The following is a 19,638-nucleotide window of genomic DNA, read 5'->3' on the forward strand; positions in this document are numbered from 1 at the left end:
GTGGCCCCATCCAGGGCGTCCCCGTGCCGACCGACCAGCATGTGCTTCCCAACCTCGTTCCTCCAGCGAGCGCCCACTGTGCGCCGGCTTGCGGACCCCATGGTGTGGAAGTGGGCGCGGCGCCGCATGAGAGGGCGGGGCCTGTGGTGCGGAAGTGGATGTCGCCGTGCGCGTGAGAGGGCGGGGCCTGTGGTGCGGAAGTGGGTGTCGCCGTGCGTGTGAGTGGGCGGGGCCGGGCTCTGCTCCTCCGGGAGCCTGAAACGGATGATGCCGTAGGTCTTCCTGGCGGCTGCAGAACGTCTCACAGTGGCCTGCTAGTCAGATGCAGGAGATGGCGCGACGCAGACACTCAGAGATCCGTCACCCGTCACCCCCGCCGGAGCACGGCCCCGTCTCCCGCCACCCCTCACGGCTCCAGCATGACCTCAGGGGTGGGAGCCAGCGGGACTCTGCCACACTCAGCCGAATCGCACCGTGAGGCCCGGGGACGGGGCGAGGCTGCGGGACTGACGGTGACATACAGGTACCTTATCCTCCTGTCTGCAGAGCGTTAGCACCCCAGGAAGTCACCGAGAGCCTGAGGCGACATCGGGACGCTGGTGCCCCAGACACGCCTAGCGCAGCTGCTTGACGAGGCTGGCCCGGGAGACCCCGGGCAGGCGGGCACTGGTGTGGCGTGTGGCCCGCGGCCGCCCAGCGCTCCTGCGCCCGGTCAGCGCGCGGCAGCCAGATTCCCTTCAGGTGGACACACAGGTGACACGAGAGCAGAGACGTTAACCTGGTGCCATCGAGGTGACAGCACAGGGCCGGGGCGCGCTCGACCCACCGCCAGCCTGCAAGTTTCCCTCACGAGCTGGGTAGGGAGCCTGCTTCCGGGCTAAAGGGCAGGCGGCCCCCAAAAGCAGGGTTTGCAGAAGTTTTCCTTCAGTAGCGAAGATGCGGGTATGTTTCCCGCCAATTTTATGACTTTTCAGGTGACAAATGTCACCCATTTCCCCCCAGAGTGGCAGGAAGTGGCCATGGTCTACTTTTCTGGAAATTAAAACAGATTTTTTCAAATGCTGCACAGAGGTCACAATTCTGGTGTGACACACAGCGCTCAAGCGTGCGGACGTGTCACGGTCACCAGAAGAACCCAAAGGAACACTCGTACTTTGTAAGCAGCTGCATTTCATGGGGCAGCTACTTTGAAACTCCGCCCGACACCCCCTAGAATGTGTCCCCACGCCACAGGGTAGTGCGAGACCCCTATGCTGAACGAATGCCAAGTTCAGCAGGCCAGGCAGGTCACGAAGCTAAGTCTGTCTTCCCAAGCACTTAGGAATTCCAACACCAAAACGTGAACAAGAGCAGCTTAAAAATAGTTTCTCGGTTGGCAGTAGTTCAGGGACAAGCTAGAAAACTGTGTGACACGCGCGGCCATGTTGGCACCCTGTGGCCTCGCTTTGCCCCAGACTGCGCCATGCTGGTGAGTCAGACTCCTGTTGTCTGTGCCATACACTGGGGGTGCGTGTCACTGACCTCATGGTCCCAAGACTGCGCCCAGACGCGCTCCGGGGACAGGCTCCGGGCCGCTGCTTGCTGGGTGAAGGCCGGCCGGCTTCGCGCCTGTCACTTGCTGGTAGAACCTGCTCAGACACATGTGCCGCGGCGGTCGCGGCGGCCACACAGGTGCCTTTAAAGGCGCCTCTTCGGCCAGGCAAGGCTGGCTGTGGGCTGGATGCGTCCCATCCAGGGCCGAACGTTCGCTCACCAGGCGCATCCTCACGGGCAAACCTGACTTCTTCCGACGTCGGCCAGGCGGTCGCCCCGACCGTCACCTGCGGTTCCTCAAGATCGATGGACACCCGTAGTTTCTTAAACGCTTCCTTTTGTCTGCATCGCTTTTCTATCTTCTCACCTACTTTGTTTCACATGCTTTTATGAGCTCTCGAAACGTTTGGACATTTTCCGTGTTACTCTGGCATTTACGATGGCGACAGCTTTCTCTTAACTAACTTACCGGTGCCTACTGAAACGACTTCAAACTCACATTCCCTTTTTTCTCTTTCCAGGTAAGTAGCTGGACGGGGCCATGGAGGAGTGACTCCCAGTGACAGCCATGCTGCAAAAGGTACTTTGGGCACTAATGTTACTGTGGAGGGGAGCCCGCAAAAAGATGCGAAGGCTGGAGGGTCACAAAATGCTATTTTGGTAAAAAAGTGTTTTTTGTGCGAAAACAGATTTGTAAATGTTAGAGCTTTAAGAACAGTAATGAGGATCATGACATTTGATGGAACTTTTATTTCTGTGGTCTAGGCAGCTTTTGCTGGTGTTACTTGGGAAGAGAAAGGTAAACTGATCATTTTGCCACCATGTTCATGGTGGGACGAGGGAGGCAGGGCGGACGTGCGTGCAGCAGACACCGTGAGAACAGTGGCATTTGCGGCCAAGGTCACCTTGTGTTCTCTAAGGGCTTATGGCTTCTCGTCTGTGACCAAAACATCATCTTCAGAATTACTCATAAACTTGATTACTGTCAGCTTGTCATTAAGGCAGTTTGATTCTGTTCAATCGAATAGATCACATTACTGTGCAGAAGTCTCTAGATTCTATTTACATAAAAAAAATTCATAAATAAGGGGGAAGGAGCAAAGAAGGGAATGTCCTACTCAAGGAAATAATGGAACATAGAAATTCTTGGGCTTAGATCTCTGTCACACACAGGGTTTGTGGAAATTGGGTTTTAGCAGCCGTGAATCTTCTTTATAAGAGCCTTCATTTTCTAGAAGAAATCCTTACGGCACTGTAGACACCATCGCGGCTGGTTACCGGGGAGACGGTCGCACTGAGAGCGATCCAGTGAGCCGTGAACGCCAGTGATCATGCAAAGACCTCCACATTTTAGATGCTGCCAGCCCGCGCGGTCCTTTATGCCTGGCGGGCAGTTCATTCTGGCCGACAGGGATGTCTGAGAATACTGAAAGAGAAGAAATCACCTTGGCTCCGGCATAAAGTCACAGTTTTAACTAATGTCGTGTTTTGCTTAGAAATTCCCTCAAAGACGTTAGAAACCTCAGGGCCCAGGAAGAGAACTTCGAAAAGAGCTGATGACATAACTTCTCATGGTTTGGACTCTTTAGTGGCGTCATTTATTTGGTACACTTTCTCCACTTGGCGGTACTCCTTTGGGTGTCGACTGAGACGTAGACGGTCGTATTCACACCGCCGGGAGCTGATTTCAGGAAGGGCAGACATCGCCTGGCTCCCGTGTCAGCATGATGCTGCATGCTCCCTAGAGGTGCCCGAGCGACGTCCACACAGGGGGCTCCTGTCCGCTCCGGGACGAGACGTGTGGTGGGCTAGGGACTGCCGTCTCACAGAGGTCGCTGAGGTGCGAGAATGGAGGAGCCCCCTTTTGCAGAGATCACCGTGCGCCGAGGCACAGATACCAGCGCCAGTACTCGGAAAAGAAGGGGGGTTGCGGGCGGCAGGGTGCGGGGCCAGGGCTGGGAGGCGGTAAGGAGCCGGGTTAGTGGAGAGCAGCCCTGTGAAATGTTGGTGTGTGGACAAGGACGAGAGCGTCCAGAAGCTGGACGGGGCTGTGGGGATGCGGTGTGTACGCTCGCCAGGACAGTGCAGAAGCGGGGAGCTGCAGGTGCGAGCTCGGGGGGAGTTGGGTGGGGGGTTGAGCAGGCAGTGCCGAAGAGGGCGGTCCCCCTCTCCGCAGACAGAGGGAGGGGCCCAGGACTCAGCGGGCATTTGGGGGTACCAGCAGTGGCCCTTGTTTTCTCTGTGAAGACATGCAGACACAGGAGCCAGTGAGGAAGGGTGACAAGAGGTTTGTGACAGGAGGGGACAGGTGCTCGGCCAGGAGGTCTCCCCCACCCCCGTCCCCTGAGGGAGCCCCTGAAGGCCCTGTGGCCTGGTGACTGCCCACACTGCCCTCCCTCTGGACACTAGGCGGCCAGAGGGCTGCCTCTGTGGGACTCAGGCCACCAGGAGCCTCCTGCATTGAGGTAGGTGGGGCCTGGCTGCCTGGGGCGCCCCGTGGTGTCGCTCACTTTGGAAGTGAGGCCCAGTGAATGGGGCTTTGTGCATTCACTCAGGATCTGCTGCGCCCTGGGGAAGGAGCAGAGCCGACTTCTGGGCCGCGGTCCTGTCACCTTCCACTCAGGCAGGCGTCCCTGGATAGACTCAGGATCTGTCTGTGAAGGCTTGTGCCGCGTCCAGGTGAGCGAGCCACAGAAAGGAGAGGGAATAATCGAAGCGGTCAAGATGGCATCCTTGGAGCCAGATGCAGAGTTCACAGTCCCAGATTTTAAAAGCCTTTTTAGGGCTTCTCTGAATGTGTGGGGTTACTGGGAGAAAATAGCAAAGACTAAATTTTTCAGATATTAGGAAATAGAATACCCTGCATTGACACGATTCTCGATAATATGTGTATTTTTGTTTGCCTGCAACGTCAAAAAATTTTTATATTTCTGTGGTATCAATTTCTTATCTTTTTGTATAAATCAAATGTGACATTTGAGACATTTCCTACAGCGATGGAATTTTGACCCTTCGTTCTGACCAATAATTACAACATAATTTGCTTACATTTCTGTAATTGAAACTCTCAAGCTCTGTTTTCTGGAATGTTCCTTCCTGAAGAACATACATAATTAGGAATAATGATAGAATTAGATTTGTTCATCTTAATTCATTTAAGCATCACTAACCATCAAATCAAAATGGGAGCTCTCTAGTCTGTCGGCTAAATCTGATGGGTGTGCGCCCTCATAGAACTACAGTTGCGTTTTGCATGCAGTCCTTGGGGCCGCAGAAAAGAATCCTCGTTTCATCAGCTCCTGTTTTGTTCTGTTTTGGGCTAAAGCTGTTTATAGTTGGCGTGAAAACCCTTTTCCACCCTCACAGTGAAATAGGAAGAAAATAAAAACCCAGTAACCCAAAGCGCTATTGATTCTCCTTAAAGAGAAGAGCTGAGTCCCGGCCTGTGTTCGGCCGTGCCTAGCATCTGGGACCCACCCTCTGGCCCAAGTCCCAGCGGCAGACGCCATGTGGACAGCGGGGCGCCGGGGTGGTGACTGGGCCCACCTCCCCAGGAGGCTTGCCTCCCTCTCCTGCGGGTCCACCACTTAATTTGTATGAGTTCCTTTAATTCTAGTGATGCTGGTAATTCTTTATCAGCTGCTGTCACTGTTGCTAGTCAGCTGGGGGTGCAGCCGCAGAGCTAGTGGGGTCACTGCCGCCACTGTACGCTCTGGTGTTTAACGCTTTGCAGGCAGATACGGAGCAGAGCGCTCCCCGCTCCAGGCAGTCAGGGCGCCTCCCACAGCCTGTGAGGGCACTGGCTCTGTCCGAGCCCCCCACTGGGAGGCAGAGTGGTGGGCACACAGGACCTCAGCCCCTGAGCATGAGGGACAAAGCAGGGGGACTGCTCAGAGGGACAGCGTGCGGCTGGCCCTTTGCATTCGGGTCGTCCGCGGCTGCTCGGTGGTCCAGAGGGCTCTGTGGGCTCCGGCTCTGAGGGGGCTTCTGGGCAGCTCAGGGGTGCAGGTCTTTCTGGGGGAGCCTCTTGGGGAGCAGCTTTTGGCAGCACCACAGGGAGAGCGACGTCCAGCCTTTTAGGTCCACTACGTAGCACAGTGGGATGAGGCCCCACTGAGTTCGTGCCCTGAAGCATCAAGGGACAAACGTGTGTCATTGTGCGGCTGAGCCTGACATCTGTGAAGGGCCTGACATCTGTGTGGGGATCATGGCCTTGGCCTGGGAGAGTGACACTGCAGACAGATGAAAAGAAGCTTTCCACGGCCCAGCTTAGATTTTTGGCAGAAATCCAAAGCACTGAGAACTCTCCAGGAAAATGGGTTGAACTCGGCAGATCTGCAGATCTGCTCATTTCTACTCGGAGCAGTCGGGCAAACCAGAGACTCCAGAGGTACTGATGATGATCTTTTGTCTTTTCCACCTAAGAAGGAGGTCACGTTTGGAAGACGAGTAGCTACTAAGAGACTTTAGAAGAACCATTTGAAAAATGTTGAAAGAAAAATGTTGAAAGAAACCTGTATTTGGCCTTTTTCAAAAAACTTTTGATACCTGTTTGTGCTTCTTAAATAATTTATCGTAATTAACAGAAGCTCAAGCCACGTAGTTTATAATTTGAGGAGTTTTGTTTGTTATTTGCTATTTGTCTCTTAAGTAAAAAAGTTTATTTCAGTATTTTTTGTTTTTCTTGCTACTTATTGCTGTAGCTTCATCATTACAAAATCAATTAATGCCATCAGTTTTCTAAGTATGTATCCATATGAGACAAATTCATTATTTACACTGTAGAAACACAGGCTGCATGGCAGTATGGGTAAACATATGCCAGAGGATAATTCATGGAAAATATTGGCATATATGACATGTATTGTCTTATCAATATTGACCTATAGTATATGTGCTATATTTGAATGTACGAATCGGTGGTCACGTGATCTTTCAGAACAAATTGTACAGAAATTTCAAGTTATTTCCCCAAGTGCTAAATTCAAATACATGTATTTTTAAATATTCTATCAAAAAATTTAAATCACACAAACAGTAGAGAGAACTGACTTGCAGTGTGAATCCCCGATTTTTATATTTTATAATTTGGGCCGTTCATTACAAAATATCTAATGGCTTAAAATAGACTGAAGAGAACATCCACTTTTAAGAGTGGACTGGTGGACAGAGAGCTTTTTAAAAAGAGCGAATACATGTGTATGCGCTGAGGCGGGAAGGCGGCCCCTGCTCTGAGCAAGGCAGAGCAGAGCTGAGGATGAGAGGTTTTCTCAGTGTGGTGGTGCCTGATAAAAGCTTTTAAAGATAACGACAATCTCCATTTTAAAAGAAAAAGAGGTAGAAAGGGAAGGAGAGGGAGAGAAGGAATGAGGAAGAGGCACACGAGCTCCTTTTAAATGGCATATTTTAATGTCGAAAAATTGATTTCAGTCTGTACTTTTAACTTAGTTTTATTTTCCTGAAGTGGTGTTTTTGATCAGGGTGAGTCTTTGAACAGTACATTCTGAAAAATATATGTTCCTGAGTTTTCGCCTGTTAGATGATGGAGTCTGTGTTTGAGTTCAGGCCCTTGAATTCTCTAAGCCAGTGGTCCCCAACCTTTGTGGACCCAGGGGCTGGTGCTCCTGTGAGCATCGAACGCCTGATGGTGTGAGGCGGAGCTGAGGCGGTGACGCCAGAGCTGGGGGGCCGCTGCGCACACAGACGAGGCTGCGCTCCTGGACCTGCCCCTCACCTCCAGCTGTGCGGCCCGGTTCGGACAGGCCACGGACCGCGCGGTCCGCGCCCAGGGATGGGAGACCCCTGCTCTAAACGCTTCTGATGGCGGGGCAGGCTGCAGGTTGCGGCAGGAATACCGCGATAGCGCTGGTCGGAAAGCGACTCGGCTCACGTGGAGCGCCTGGGAGAGTGGAGAGGGGGCGCCTCTCCTGCCCAGATCGTGGCCCCGGTGTCCCCCTGCGCTTCGCCGTCTGACAGGAGAAGCTGAGACACGCGGATGCTCTGAGTGCTGTGACCGCCTTCACCATGGCTGACGCGTGTGCCCTCCAAGTGACCATTTTGTTTCCTGTTGGAAGAACAAGGAGGAACATTCCTAAATCTTGGCTTCCTGGGTGACAGCAATGCATATGTCCTAGGGAAGCTCCTGGATGGGTGCCATCACCGATTCCACTAAGTTACCAAGCAAAGCGACAAACGGAACCACCGACCGGCAGAGGTAAACGTTTACCTCTGCCGGTCGGTGGTTCCGTTTGTCGCTTTGCTTGGTAACTTAGTGGAATCAGTTTGATGAAAGGCTGTCTAGGTGATGAGGTGCCGTTTGCACCATCCTGGCTGTGGGAGCGGGGACAGTCCTCACCAACAGGGCCGAGAACTTTTCCCGAGCTGCACTTTTTCCTGGGAATAGGAGACCCACCAACGACTAGAGTCTCATTTGTCTGATTATTTAAAACATATTGTGTATAAAGCACTGTGCTTAGGGGTGTCATTTAAGACATGGCCATTTCCTAGTGACCGCAAACCAGGCGCCTGGTGTGGCCCCTCCCCCTCTCTGGAGCGTGACAGGGCTGAGAGTCCTAACCTTCTACCGTGGCCGTGGGTCTCTCTGGTGACGGCACCCATCCAGGAGCTTCCCTAGGACAGATGCATTGCTGTCACCCAGGAAGCTTCAAGGGACCGAGGCCTCTGTGCAGGAACCGATACATAGGTGTGTGTTTCCTGCGACCTCCCGCACTGAAGTGCACATTGCATAATGTGGCTGTGCTGGAACACTAAAGACGGTGGCCGAGGTGGCTCGCCTGGTGGCCAGGGTCAGAGGTCATGGGAGTGACTGATTTTGAGCAAAGATTTCATGAGGAGCTTACTTGAACTATCAAGGAGTGTTGAGGTTTGATGCTGACTTAATGCGTTAATTACTCCATATAGTTCAATTACTCCAATGTTGCATTTTAATCAGTTGTCAGAGCTTGAAAAACAGCTGTAATTGCAAACACCCGAACTCCAGGTCACTGCCACCAGCCTTGCAAAGCCCCATACGCAGCAGCAGAGGAGCAGAGTTCTTATTTTAGGGTGGCACTTTTTTTCTAGATTTGTAAAGGACAAGTTGTTTTTAATGCTCCTTTACAAAAGAAAAAAATTATTACATAATGCTAAGATTATTTTCCTAACTGCAAAGAAAATAGTAACTCGAGTTCACTCTCGGAGAGGCACAGACTTAAATGTCACAAATAAATGTCACAAGTAAAGGCACACTTGCAGTCACGCCACACGCCAGTGGGCACGTGATTCCGTTTTCACATTTTTGTATTTTGTCGTCTAATAACACTAGAGCTGAAGCCAGTCCCACTTGACACACAGCTCTAAACTAGTCATCAGAGAAATTGAGTTCATTTATATTTCAACATTTTAAGTAAACGCGGTAATGAATAGCATCGAAGAGCTATTTAAAATGTCTTAATGTTGTTGCTTTTTTGCCTTTTCAGATAAACTGGGGAAACAGTTGCGTTGCTGCCACGTGCTTGGTAGTATGGAATTCCTTTTGGAATGAGGCTGATTATTAAGTGAATTGTTGTTACATTGTTTTAAATGAGCTTCTATCTAATAAAATCCATCCCAACAAATAGCAAGCTCAACTAACACATGAAGTTGGGGAAAATGACGTGGACTAGATGCTTCTGAAAAGGAAAAAAGGCTGTTTTTGCAAATGTGAATTAGATATTAAACAAAAACAGTTCGTGCTCAAAAAATAGAATGTTCATTTAAATACCCCAAAAGACCAATTGCTGAAATTTGAACAAAATGGGAACCAAAAATATTAACAATAACCAATCTCTTGAGTGAAGTTGTAAAAGAAATATTGGTCACTTTTGCCCTGTTGCTAAGCTTAGATATTGGAATTGAGAGGAAGGAAGAATTTGGAAAGTGATAGACTGGAACGCCCAAATTCTTGGAATTTGATTCAAATCGAAAGGAAATGATCTCTGAAATTCAGCACAGATTTAAAAATAATGATACTTCCAGTTGTGAAATATGTCACCCCCACCTCTGTTTTAATGACTCAACGGACATTTCTATACCTCTTGCTGTAAACATTCAAAGGATGATATATAAAAATGATTTTGCAATTAATTAGAAAGTTGAGTGTATACTGACATTTAAAAACCAAGAGCTTTTTAGATTTGTTGAAACATCTCCAGGAAGTGGAACCGCTAGTCCCTGGAGGACACTGTTTCTTGGACGACTAGTGTGTTCTGGCTGCCGAGGGGACAGCGTCAGAAGCTGACATACTGCCATTGTAATAATGGCCATGATGGAAAACAGCCAAGGTGTTTAATAATAAGGAAATTGTTAAGTAAATTTGGTACAACTGTGAAATGGAATATTATGCAGCCATTTAAAGATAGTTTACAAAAGAAATTTTAATGACATGAAAAATGCTCATTATTTATTAACTAAAAAATTTAGGGTAAAAAAAGTGTATCCAGTATGCTCTAAACCGTATAATCCATGTGCATAGAAACATGCAAAAGAAATAAATACATATCTGTCATAGAGGTTTTATCTGAATACTTACCATTTTTATTTACTTTTTTCTTTAATTAAATTTTTCTTACAGTGAACTTTTATTATCTTTTATAATGAGAAACTACATTTTTTTGAAGCTTACTGCTTCCAAATGTTCCTGCAAATTACAGTGGTGAAAATAATCATTATCAATAGCTTATGATAGAAGCTAGTTTTTTCCTGAAACATGTTGGGAAGAACAGAAGAAATAATGGAAAAATACCCCCGTTAGCCTGTGACTGGGGTCCCTGCTTCAGTTCACCCCTCAACTAGCATCACAGTCATAGAAAAATAGTATCCATCCATTTCCATCTGCCCTGGTACGCCGTAGGACATTTTTAGAAGTATGTGTGCTTTTATTTTGTCATTAATAAAAAGACCTGTCTGCCTGCTGTGGAGCCCACTGATGATATGAATTATATTCTAAGGAAGATTTTCACATGGTTGGAAGAAGATCATGGCTTAAGTCTGGCCGACCCTGCCAGTATGCATCTGGCCTGGCCCTCCCAACACCAGTGGCCATGACAGAAGGTGCCTCAGAGGGGTTTCAGTCAATAGACTCAAAAGGTACAGGCGTCTGGTAAACACTTCGGCCCACCTGGGTGGGGGAACTGTGAAAGGCTGAGGGAGACCGTTTGGAAGGGTTTGCTGGCACAGCATATGATAAGTAGTTTGATTGCAGACATGGAGCAGGAAACGAGGCCCTTCCCTGGGCTCCGGTGACAAGCATGTCCCCCCACAGTTGGTGGGGACTCTGGCCACGAGGGGGGAAGGTTTGCAGGGACGCGAAAAGGAGGAGGAGGGATGGCTGTTGTCAGGGGCCCCTCCAGGCCGGTGCGTGAGCATGAAGAACAGGCTTCTGGTGTCACATTGCTGTCCCAGGTTTGCTGTGGCAGAGATCAGCCACGTCGTGCAGTGGCGGGTGGCTGTCACCCCGGGTTCTCGCAATGATCTGATTTTGAGGGGGTTCCCGTTTAATTCTCTCTCCAGGCCACTTGTAACTCTGTGGAGGTAGAAGCTAGTGTGTAGGAAACCGCCCTGCGCAGAGGACCCTTTTCCGCAGACCTCAGAGGTCTTGGCCAGGGTGGATGTGGCTGGTTTCCGTCCAGCAGAAAGGACGGTCCCAAACCTAAGAGGACGGGTTTGTGCATGTCGGCGAAACCAGTGGAGCATTCGGCATGTTGTCGTCTCTGGGCAGGTTTAACCCGCACGAGCTCGTTGAGTAGCTATGTGAAGTCTGTGACGCATGTCGCCTCACTTCTGACCGGAGTCACGACTTTACCTGTTGAAAACGCTTTCGTCTGGACCCGCATGCCTCGGCTTTGCCGGCGGCGGTTTCGGCGTCCCCACGCTCCGCAGCCGTGGCAGTGTGCTCGCCTGTCACCTGCTCCCCGGGGCTGGGGATGGGGACCATCTCCTTGATCGTCACTGCTGCTTCCAGAAGCGTCCCTTCCCTGAAAGCACACAGACAATATTTACAGAAGCACCCACCTGGCTTTCTCGGACAGGTGTGTCCCGCGGACGTGTGGGCGGAAGCAGGACCCCTGCGGCGGTCCGTCCCGTAGCCATGCTCGCATCTCTCGGTGCCCCGCGGTCACCGCCCCATCACACTCGCTGGGGACTCCTCGGCACCGTGACACCGGGCAGAAGCATCCAGGTCTGAGGAGGGTCCCGCTTCTGCGAACTGTCATAGGGAGACGTGGCTTCGCCCGTGAAACAGTCCAGATGGCTCTCTGGCCTTCCAGAGCAGCGGGCTGAGCCGCGCCGAGCGGCAGGAGCTGGGCTCGGCGCCCTCAGACACGCTCCCTGCTTAGCCAGGAAGGCGCCTGTGAAGTTAAGCACCTTCTGACTTTCTAATCGTCCTGTAGGTTCATTTCGATGAAAATAATAAGGAAATTGATATACGCACTTTGGGGAAATATCAGAAAAGAAATTGCTGAAGGGTGGGGTCAACTGAGGAACATATTTTCAAGTTTTAAAATAATGATTACATTTGCATTTCCAAATGGTTGAGAATAATAGAGAAAAGGATAATGCATTGGACTTCAGACCAAAACAGTTGCTGTTTTTTTAACTAGCTTTCAAAGTAATTATAATTGACAGGAAATGTCTTTCATTTTCCTAAGCTGATACAATTAGGAAATGTTTTAAATGGGAAGATAACATATTCTAATGACATTAGTATTTATGATGGAAAACATAGATGGCACTGTGAGATATTTCTGTTGTCAACCATTAAAACATACATTTTTCTTAAAACACCTGAGACAGAACGTTTTTGGCACTAGGAAGAGTGACACGGGTTGAATTGCGTCTCCCCCACGCTGAAGTCCCAGTCTGCATTACATCAGAACGTGACCGCATCTGGAGATGCCTCTAAAGGGATAATTACATCATGAGGTCGCCAGGGTGGCCCTGCGTGTGTGCCTGGTGTCCTGACAGGAAGCGATCAGGGTGCAGACATGCACAGAGGGACGAGTACGTGAGGCCATGGGGAGGCGGTGGCCGTCCACATGCCGAGGAGAGAGGCCTCGGGAGAGCCAGCCGGCCCACGCCTGGTTCCCAGATGCCCGGCCTCTGGCGCCGTGGGGAAGTAACTTGCTGTTCGAGCACCTGGTCCGGGGACTTGTTTGTTGGGTTCCAGCAGGACGAGCATGCGTACTGGAGCCTGTGGGTGGCCGATGTGTACTCACTAGTCAGAAGGCAGTCAGCCCTTCTTTTGGTCACAGTCAGCTTTGGGTCTAGGGCGTCCCTGGTTGGCACCACCCCATGCCTCTCGGTGCGTGAGCAGCTGCTGTCCTGTGCACCCCTTAGCCGGACTTCTGTTGCATGTGCCGACTGAGGCCGCTCTGTGGGGATCGGAGCCTGCTGGTGGCCTGAGAGTGTGCACCTGCCCCTGTCCTCACAGGACACATGGTGCTGACCTTAGTTCTGGTTTCTGTCGTGGCCACATGGGTGACAGCTGGCTGGCCCAGCTCGTCCCTAAGAGGGCCTCAATTTCTTAACCACAGATGACTAGTCTCTGGGTGAAGTTGGATGACAGGCCTGGTGGTGCTGCAGTTGCCCCCAGCGCACACTCGGCCCCAGTCTGTGGTGACACAGAGCTGACGGTGGCCTGGGCGGATGGCCTGAGCATGTGCTGGGAGAACTCGGCCCCGTTGCCGTGAGCGGGGTGCCGCCCAGGGAGCAGGCCGACCCCGGAGTGGTGTGCTGGCCCGGGCTGTCCTCTGGCAGAGCGACGGCATCTGTGCCCGCCACGCGGGGTGAGCGGGCGGTGCAGAGGGCATGGTAGAGCGCTGGGAGCAGATCCGAGCGGGATGGGGCTCACCTCATGGTCATTGTCCCACTTTTGGGAAGCAGTCCCGTGCTGGCCCACAGCCACCTGTGAGACCCAGGCAGGGGTCAGCTGGGGGCGGAGAGGCCAGTCTGCATTGGACTTTGGGGACAGTGGGAGCAGAAGGCTCAGAGTGATAAAGGGCCACAGGCAGGAGTCACAGTGGTGTCTCCAGGCATCCACAAGTGTCAGGTGGCTGAGGGCCAACCACAATGAGGGAGATGGACGGAGTGCCCATGAGCTTGGACACTGGGTGGTGTGTGGCCCGGCGGGGCAGACATCTGGTGCTGGTGAGGGTGCTCCATCCGCCTGCTGGTGGTAGGCACTCAGGGGCCACCTGGAGCCCTGCGTGTAGTGGGGAGAGGCCGGTGCCGGTGCCCCGAGCCTTTTGGAAGTGGCCAAGTGGTGGCTGTGTGGACAGGCTCTGACGAGCTGAGGTTGGGAGAGCCTGTGCCCTGCAGAGCTGGTCCCCCCAGGACTCACCTGTTGGAGCTCAGGCAGCAGTCCTCAGGGACTCAGGAAGCCACAGCTGGTGACAAGCTTGCTTGCACACCTCTTATGTGCAGCTCGAAGAGTCTCACCTTCGACAGTTCCACGAAGGCTCCTCCCCTTGAAATCACCACAGGTGGTCTCATGCCTCGCTTAGGGAACCAAGTGTAGTGCCACCAGATGGCGTCCCACACGGATTCCTGTCCCCAAGCCTGGTGTCTGTAAGGATCGTAACAGGAGCTGCATGTTTTTTTACAATGAAGCAAAATGAAGTTGTACTGGTATTTGGGAGTTTCGAAAGCAAACGATGAAAGCTCGTAGCAGCTCCAAAACACGTAGGAGCCGAAGATCTGGTTTCACGCATCTCGCCAGACTGCAGACTGCAGAATGCCACAGCGTCCGTGTGGCCAAGAGCTAGTCATTTGTCAGGGAGTGTTGGTTTGTTGTTTAAGTGCACAGGTGGCGTTCTGGAAATGACGTTACCTGAGAATGGCCGGGACAAGCAGGCTTAGCCCAGAGGAGGGGACACGCGTGCAGGGCAGGGCCAGGGGGATGCGGGCTGCTCGCGGCTGTGGAACAGACTCGGTGCAGTTCTGGAGGGCGGCTTGTGGCCAGCCCGTGGAGGGCAGGGGGAAGGCTGGGTTCAGATCTGCAGGAAGTTCTTAGCTGGCATTTTCTCCAAATGGAATGTGATTGTCTTGGGCAGTGAGGCGCTCGAGGTCTTTTGCGACACTGGCGACAATGGCAGAGCCCTGTGGAGGCGCCCCTGCTCTTAGGGGAGGTCGGACCCTCGTGAGCCCAGACGACCCCGCTGTCCTGGATTCATGTCCCCCGTGGCCCCATAGCTTCCTGTCCCTCGTTTTATCCAGGACAGTCTTCTATGGTCCCTAGTCCCTCTCAGCGTCTGTTTTCAACATTTGCGATACTCTGGCGGTGTCTGGTTATTGATCCCACCGTCACTTCTCTTCCCATCCTGAACGGTGGCTGTCAGCCCACCTCCTTCCTCGCTGTTGACCGTGTTTATTGCTTCATGTTTTGTTAAACGCACACTTGTAGATTAGGAAAACGATGTAAAGTGACGTATGACAAGGGCACTGAAGGTCCGGCGGCGATCAGAATGGCAGCGGGCCCTCGCCCGCGTTTGCGCTCACGCGGAGGGGCCGGCGGTGGCTGGACGCGGAGGAGCCGCAGAGCAAGTGCGCACCGCGGACGTGGCGGGGGCGGAGGGTTCCGTCTGGTCAGTGGGACGAAGGCCAGACTTCCTGGTGAGGTGACGTCTGAGTGACGTCTGGAGGAAGCATGAGAACAGTGTGGACGGGGAGCAGAGAGCATCCCACAGGTGGGGACCTGTGGGCACGATTCCTCCTGCTTCCAGGCGTGATCAGGGGACGGAGCAGAGGCCACAGTTGGAGTGAGTGCATGTGTGTGATCACGTGTGTGGCTGTGACTGCGAGTGTGCGTGACATGTGTGACCACGACTGCGTGTGTGACCACGCGTGTGACCGTGTGGCATGAAGCAGTTATAGTCGTTGCTCTGTCATGCTCTGGGAGGAACGGCTGTCCCCTAGTCCCCGTGCCCCTGCTGGCTCCGTGATATGTTTTCAGCGCCTGGGACAGCTCTGGTATGAGGTGGTCTGGGACAGGATGAGCCCTGCCACTTACTGGCTGGGTGGCCTTGTTCTGTCCTTTTGGGACTTATTCTCTTTGTCACCGTTTCCTGGGCTCTAAGTGAGGGTGACGACCGTATCTACATCGTAGTTTGAAACAGAATGTTAAATGAATCAATATGTTAGAGCAGCGAGAATAGTGCATGATCCACAGTGAGTGCTAATTTAAAAGTTTATTTACTAATTCCCCAAATCGTGTGTTTCCTCTTGGCCAAAATATCTTATAGAACCACATAGCTGACTGTGCAGAAGAGATCGCCCACAGATCTGGGGTCATTCCGTCCTTACACGGCGGTCCTCGGTGAGTGAGGGTCCTTGTACTTTTCTGGGAGAAACCAGAGGTCCTGGTGACCAGTGACTTGTCCCCGGTAGCTCACCTGCCGGCGGATTAAAGGTGAGCGAAAGATGGGACTGAGTGCCCGTCTCCAGACCCCTGCTGCAGACCTCCGTCCGGTCACCCTGGCTGTGTCTTTCTGGCGTTCTGCCCATCGGGGCGAAGCGTGTCACCACGTGGGGGTCAGGGACTCGGGGAGGGCATCAGACCCTCGCTTGTCTTGCTCTGCTGGGAGGAGCTGTGTTCCAGCAAACTCAGTTTTTTCTCTTTTTGTATAAATTTTTGTTACCCCCAGAGTGGCATATTTTAAGCAATGTTTTGGTCCCGGAAAAAGCAAGTTAAAAACAAAACCAAAGAAACAGAAAGAATACGTTCCCATGGAAACAAGGGAGGTTACTGGCTATTCTGGTCGGTGAGACAGCGCCACCTCGTGGAGTTTTTAGGCAGCTGCGCTCAGAAAGGAGAGGCGGCAAGAAAACATGGGTGGAAACGCGGAAATCAACCACGGGGCGCCGTGGGCCGATCCAGCCTCTAGTCGCAGGGTATGGCGTCTGCGTCCTGTCCCGGTCCCCGCCATAGCCCCAGAACTGCTTATAGCTAGGTGTCCCAGCTCCTGGGGTAAAGTTACTTTGCTAACATTTGGTGGAAATTAAACCAAGTGTTTTTTAAAACCAAAATAAGGCCCGTGGAGATATTTTCATGGCTAGTTCGTCAAATCTTGAGAATGGCAAGCTAGTCAGGAGAAACGGGAAGCTAGTGGGCATGTTAACCAAGTCAAATTCAGAAGACTGAACTGAAAAAAACATCAGGGAACAGTCCATTCTTTGAAATTTAAATTTTATTTCAAAATCGGATATTAATTAAAATGATTCAAAATTCAAAAAGTACAAAAAAGGCATACTGTGAAAATCCTCCCTCCCCGTCTCTGCCTTCTGGAAGCCACCAATGCCCCCTCTCCCAGCCCTCCTAAGACTTCTCAGACGTTTGCCAGCAAATACACTGTTCTATAAAATTGTGCCTATTATTATAAAGAGCAAAATCTGATGTAAAACCTAGAGTCTCTACTTTCGTAACAATGGCAGTGCTTTCTTATTGGCAAAATTCCTTTTAGTACTTCCTGGATTATGTTTAAACGGCAGTTATATGTTAATTTCTTCAGTTAGTTAAGATAAATTTATATTTGCATGTAAATCATTCACACAGATTCTTAGAATGTTGGTTGACAGGTTCACTGGTTGTCAATGTCCACCGGGTCATCTCGTGCCTGGCGCCTTAGTAATTTTCTGGAATCATATCAGCAGAAAGAGAAACACAGTTACAGGCATTTCTCCTCATAAATGCCCATTTGCCTATTACCAGGCCAGTTTTTGTCTAATTTCTTTATTTTGCTATTAAGAAAATGATAGGGAGACGCAAGTCATTCTTAAATACTCCTGTGAGCCTGAAACTTAGCTAGAGATGGTGGAAATCACCTAATAATTATACAGAGCTTTTGTGGGACCAGTTCTACCTGGGGACACAAATAAAGGAGCCAGTGACATCTGGAAGTTTGGCTGACACACACAGGGAATATCTAATTACTTTAAAAAAATGACTGACACCAAATCAGCTTTCAGTATTTGCTTACAATGAGAAGTGATGTCATTAGCATTTTTCGAACGCTCCCAGATGCTGGTGGCGTTGTAAGAAAATCAGGACCCCATTAATGTCATGTGCTGGGGCTTGGACTGTGACAGATGCTAGCTGGATAACTGTCATGGGACCTCATTTAGCACAATAGCCTCTGAATCGTACCTACAGTGCGAGCTTGGTGTTTACACTTCAAACAGAGCAACCAAAAGCAAGGCATCTAATGCAAGTCCTTGAACCTTTCTTTGGTTTGTTTTTACATGGAAAAGCAGCATTTCTGGTTCAGACATCTTAAGTCGCATTCATTTGTCCCTCAGCCACCGTTCCGTCTTGGGGAGAAAGCCAGCCGCACAGGGGTTCTTAACGTCAGGCGCCAGGCACGTGGCCCTCTGTGTTCTGGACCCCAGACCTCCATTCCTCTTCCACTAAGAGCTTCAGAGCCATGGTGTGGAGGGTGCCTGGTCCCCCCGCCGTGCTGCTGTCCATAGATGCTGCATTCATAAAGGCTGGGAAGACGTGCTGGAAAATCGTCAGAGGGTCAGAGGGTTTGGGCTGCTTTGTCATGAAGTTACGAGTGCGTCTTGAGGATGTTTATATTCTTGGTTTTATATAATACTCTTAAAATCACATGGCACAATAGTTAAGAACATGAGAAAATGTGCTTGTTATTTTGTTGAGTGAAAAAGCATATTAAAAAGAACACGAGTCTACGGCCACGCCACCCCAAACAAGCCAGATCCTGTCTGATCTCGGAAGCTAAGCAGAGTCGGGCCTGGTTAGTACTTGGATGGGAAATCACCTAGGAAGACCAGGTGCCGTAGACGTAAAAAATAAAAAATAATGGATTGTAAGCTGACAAGGTCCTTGCAATCTGTGAGGTCAACCAAGAATTGCCTCACCTAAAAAATTTTAAAAGAGAACAAAATATTAAAAAAAAACATGAACTGTATTTACCTAATTTGATTAAAAAGATGTAAATATATAGTATATATGCACTGGAAAAAATGGAAACCTATACGTGAAAATTTTGATAGAAGTTTTTTTCTGTGCTTCAGTTTCTTCATTTTAACAATGAGGATAATGACAAGACCTGTTTCACTGGGTTCTGATGAAGATTAAGTAAAATAATCCCTATAAAATGCAAGAGCACATCTGGCACAAACGGTGGCTGCCATTGTTTTATTGCTATGCTAGTGTCGCGTAGATGATTATTCTATAGATTTACTTTCTTTTGTTTCATTTGTTTCCTAATTTCTATGATCGACATCTTAACTTCATGATTGTTATTTTAAAAATACATTATTGACTTTTAGGATTTTTTTTAGCTTCCAGACTCTGCCATCCAAACACTAGAGGGCTGGATAGCCTGGCGTCATCCTTCCGTGGGGACGCACTGGTGTGGCGGGTGACAGTGGCTGAGCGTTGTCCTCTCCCGGAAGCTGCGCGTCAGCGAGCGGGGCTGTGCTGGCCTCGCTGATTTCGGTCTCCGTGTCTTAGGCTTTTCCAGTGCCTGGTCGGTGCTCAGGAAGCGTTTGTTGAATGAATGAACGTTAAGGATCTGTTCAAAGCAATTCATGGTCACTTAGTACTTTGTGGCTTCGTTCCATGCGTTGTGTCGTTTACCGACATCACCCCCATTTTGCGCATGAGCAGGCAGACTGCCACACACTAAGCGGGGTGTCGCTGGCCAGCGCTTGAATCCGGGTGCTCTTAGTAAGGGGTGCTGCTCCCCGGAGAGAAGCGAGGGAAACGAGCTAAGGAGTACTGCTTGGGGAGCCGCACCAACGACACAGGGCTTTTTCGATTTATTGGGATTTTAAAAAATGAAACCGAGGTGCACAGAACAGTCCGTGGTGCAGCCAGCGCGTGCTCGGTGGGCACCGGACCCGTCCCCAAACCGTCAGCATTTACGTGGACTTCAGTTTCATATTTATTTGCCAATCTTGCTATGTTCCCTTCCATCCCTAAAATGAAACTGAGACAACAATGTTCTCCTAATTTCCTGCGTGCCATCGTTTCCAGGAGGGCGAGCTTTCTAAGCTGACTGCAGTTCTAAGTATCTGCGACAAGACGGGTCGCTAGATTGAGCTCGT

At 50.6% G+C, this 19,638-nt stretch overlaps 1 protein-coding gene and 1 pseudogene across 2 annotated transcripts in view; both read left to right on the top strand.

Moving 5' to 3' along the window:
- The window catches only part of ANK2 (ankyrin 2), a 281,232-nt gene that overhangs the window by 25,995 nt on the left and 235,599 nt on the right, over window positions 1–19,638 (top strand). For both annotated transcript variants that reach the window (XM_039846891.1, XM_039846890.1), the window contains exon 2: window positions 2,055–2,113. In XM_039846891.1, coding sequence (XP_039702825.1) covers window positions 2,102–2,113 — 12 coding nt within the window. In that variant the 5' untranslated portion in view covers window positions 2,055–2,101. The remainder of the gene's footprint in view (window positions 1–2,054; window positions 2,114–19,638) is intronic.
- On the top strand, window positions 18,251–18,369 carry LOC120589362 (uncharacterized; annotated as a pseudogene).

This window comes from Pteropus medius, unplaced genomic scaffold (assembly GCF_902729225.1).
Source record: "Pteropus medius unplaced genomic scaffold, Ma_sr-lr_union100, whole genome shotgun sequence".
Taxonomy (NCBI): domain Eukaryota; kingdom Metazoa; phylum Chordata; class Mammalia; order Chiroptera; family Pteropodidae; genus Pteropus; species Pteropus medius.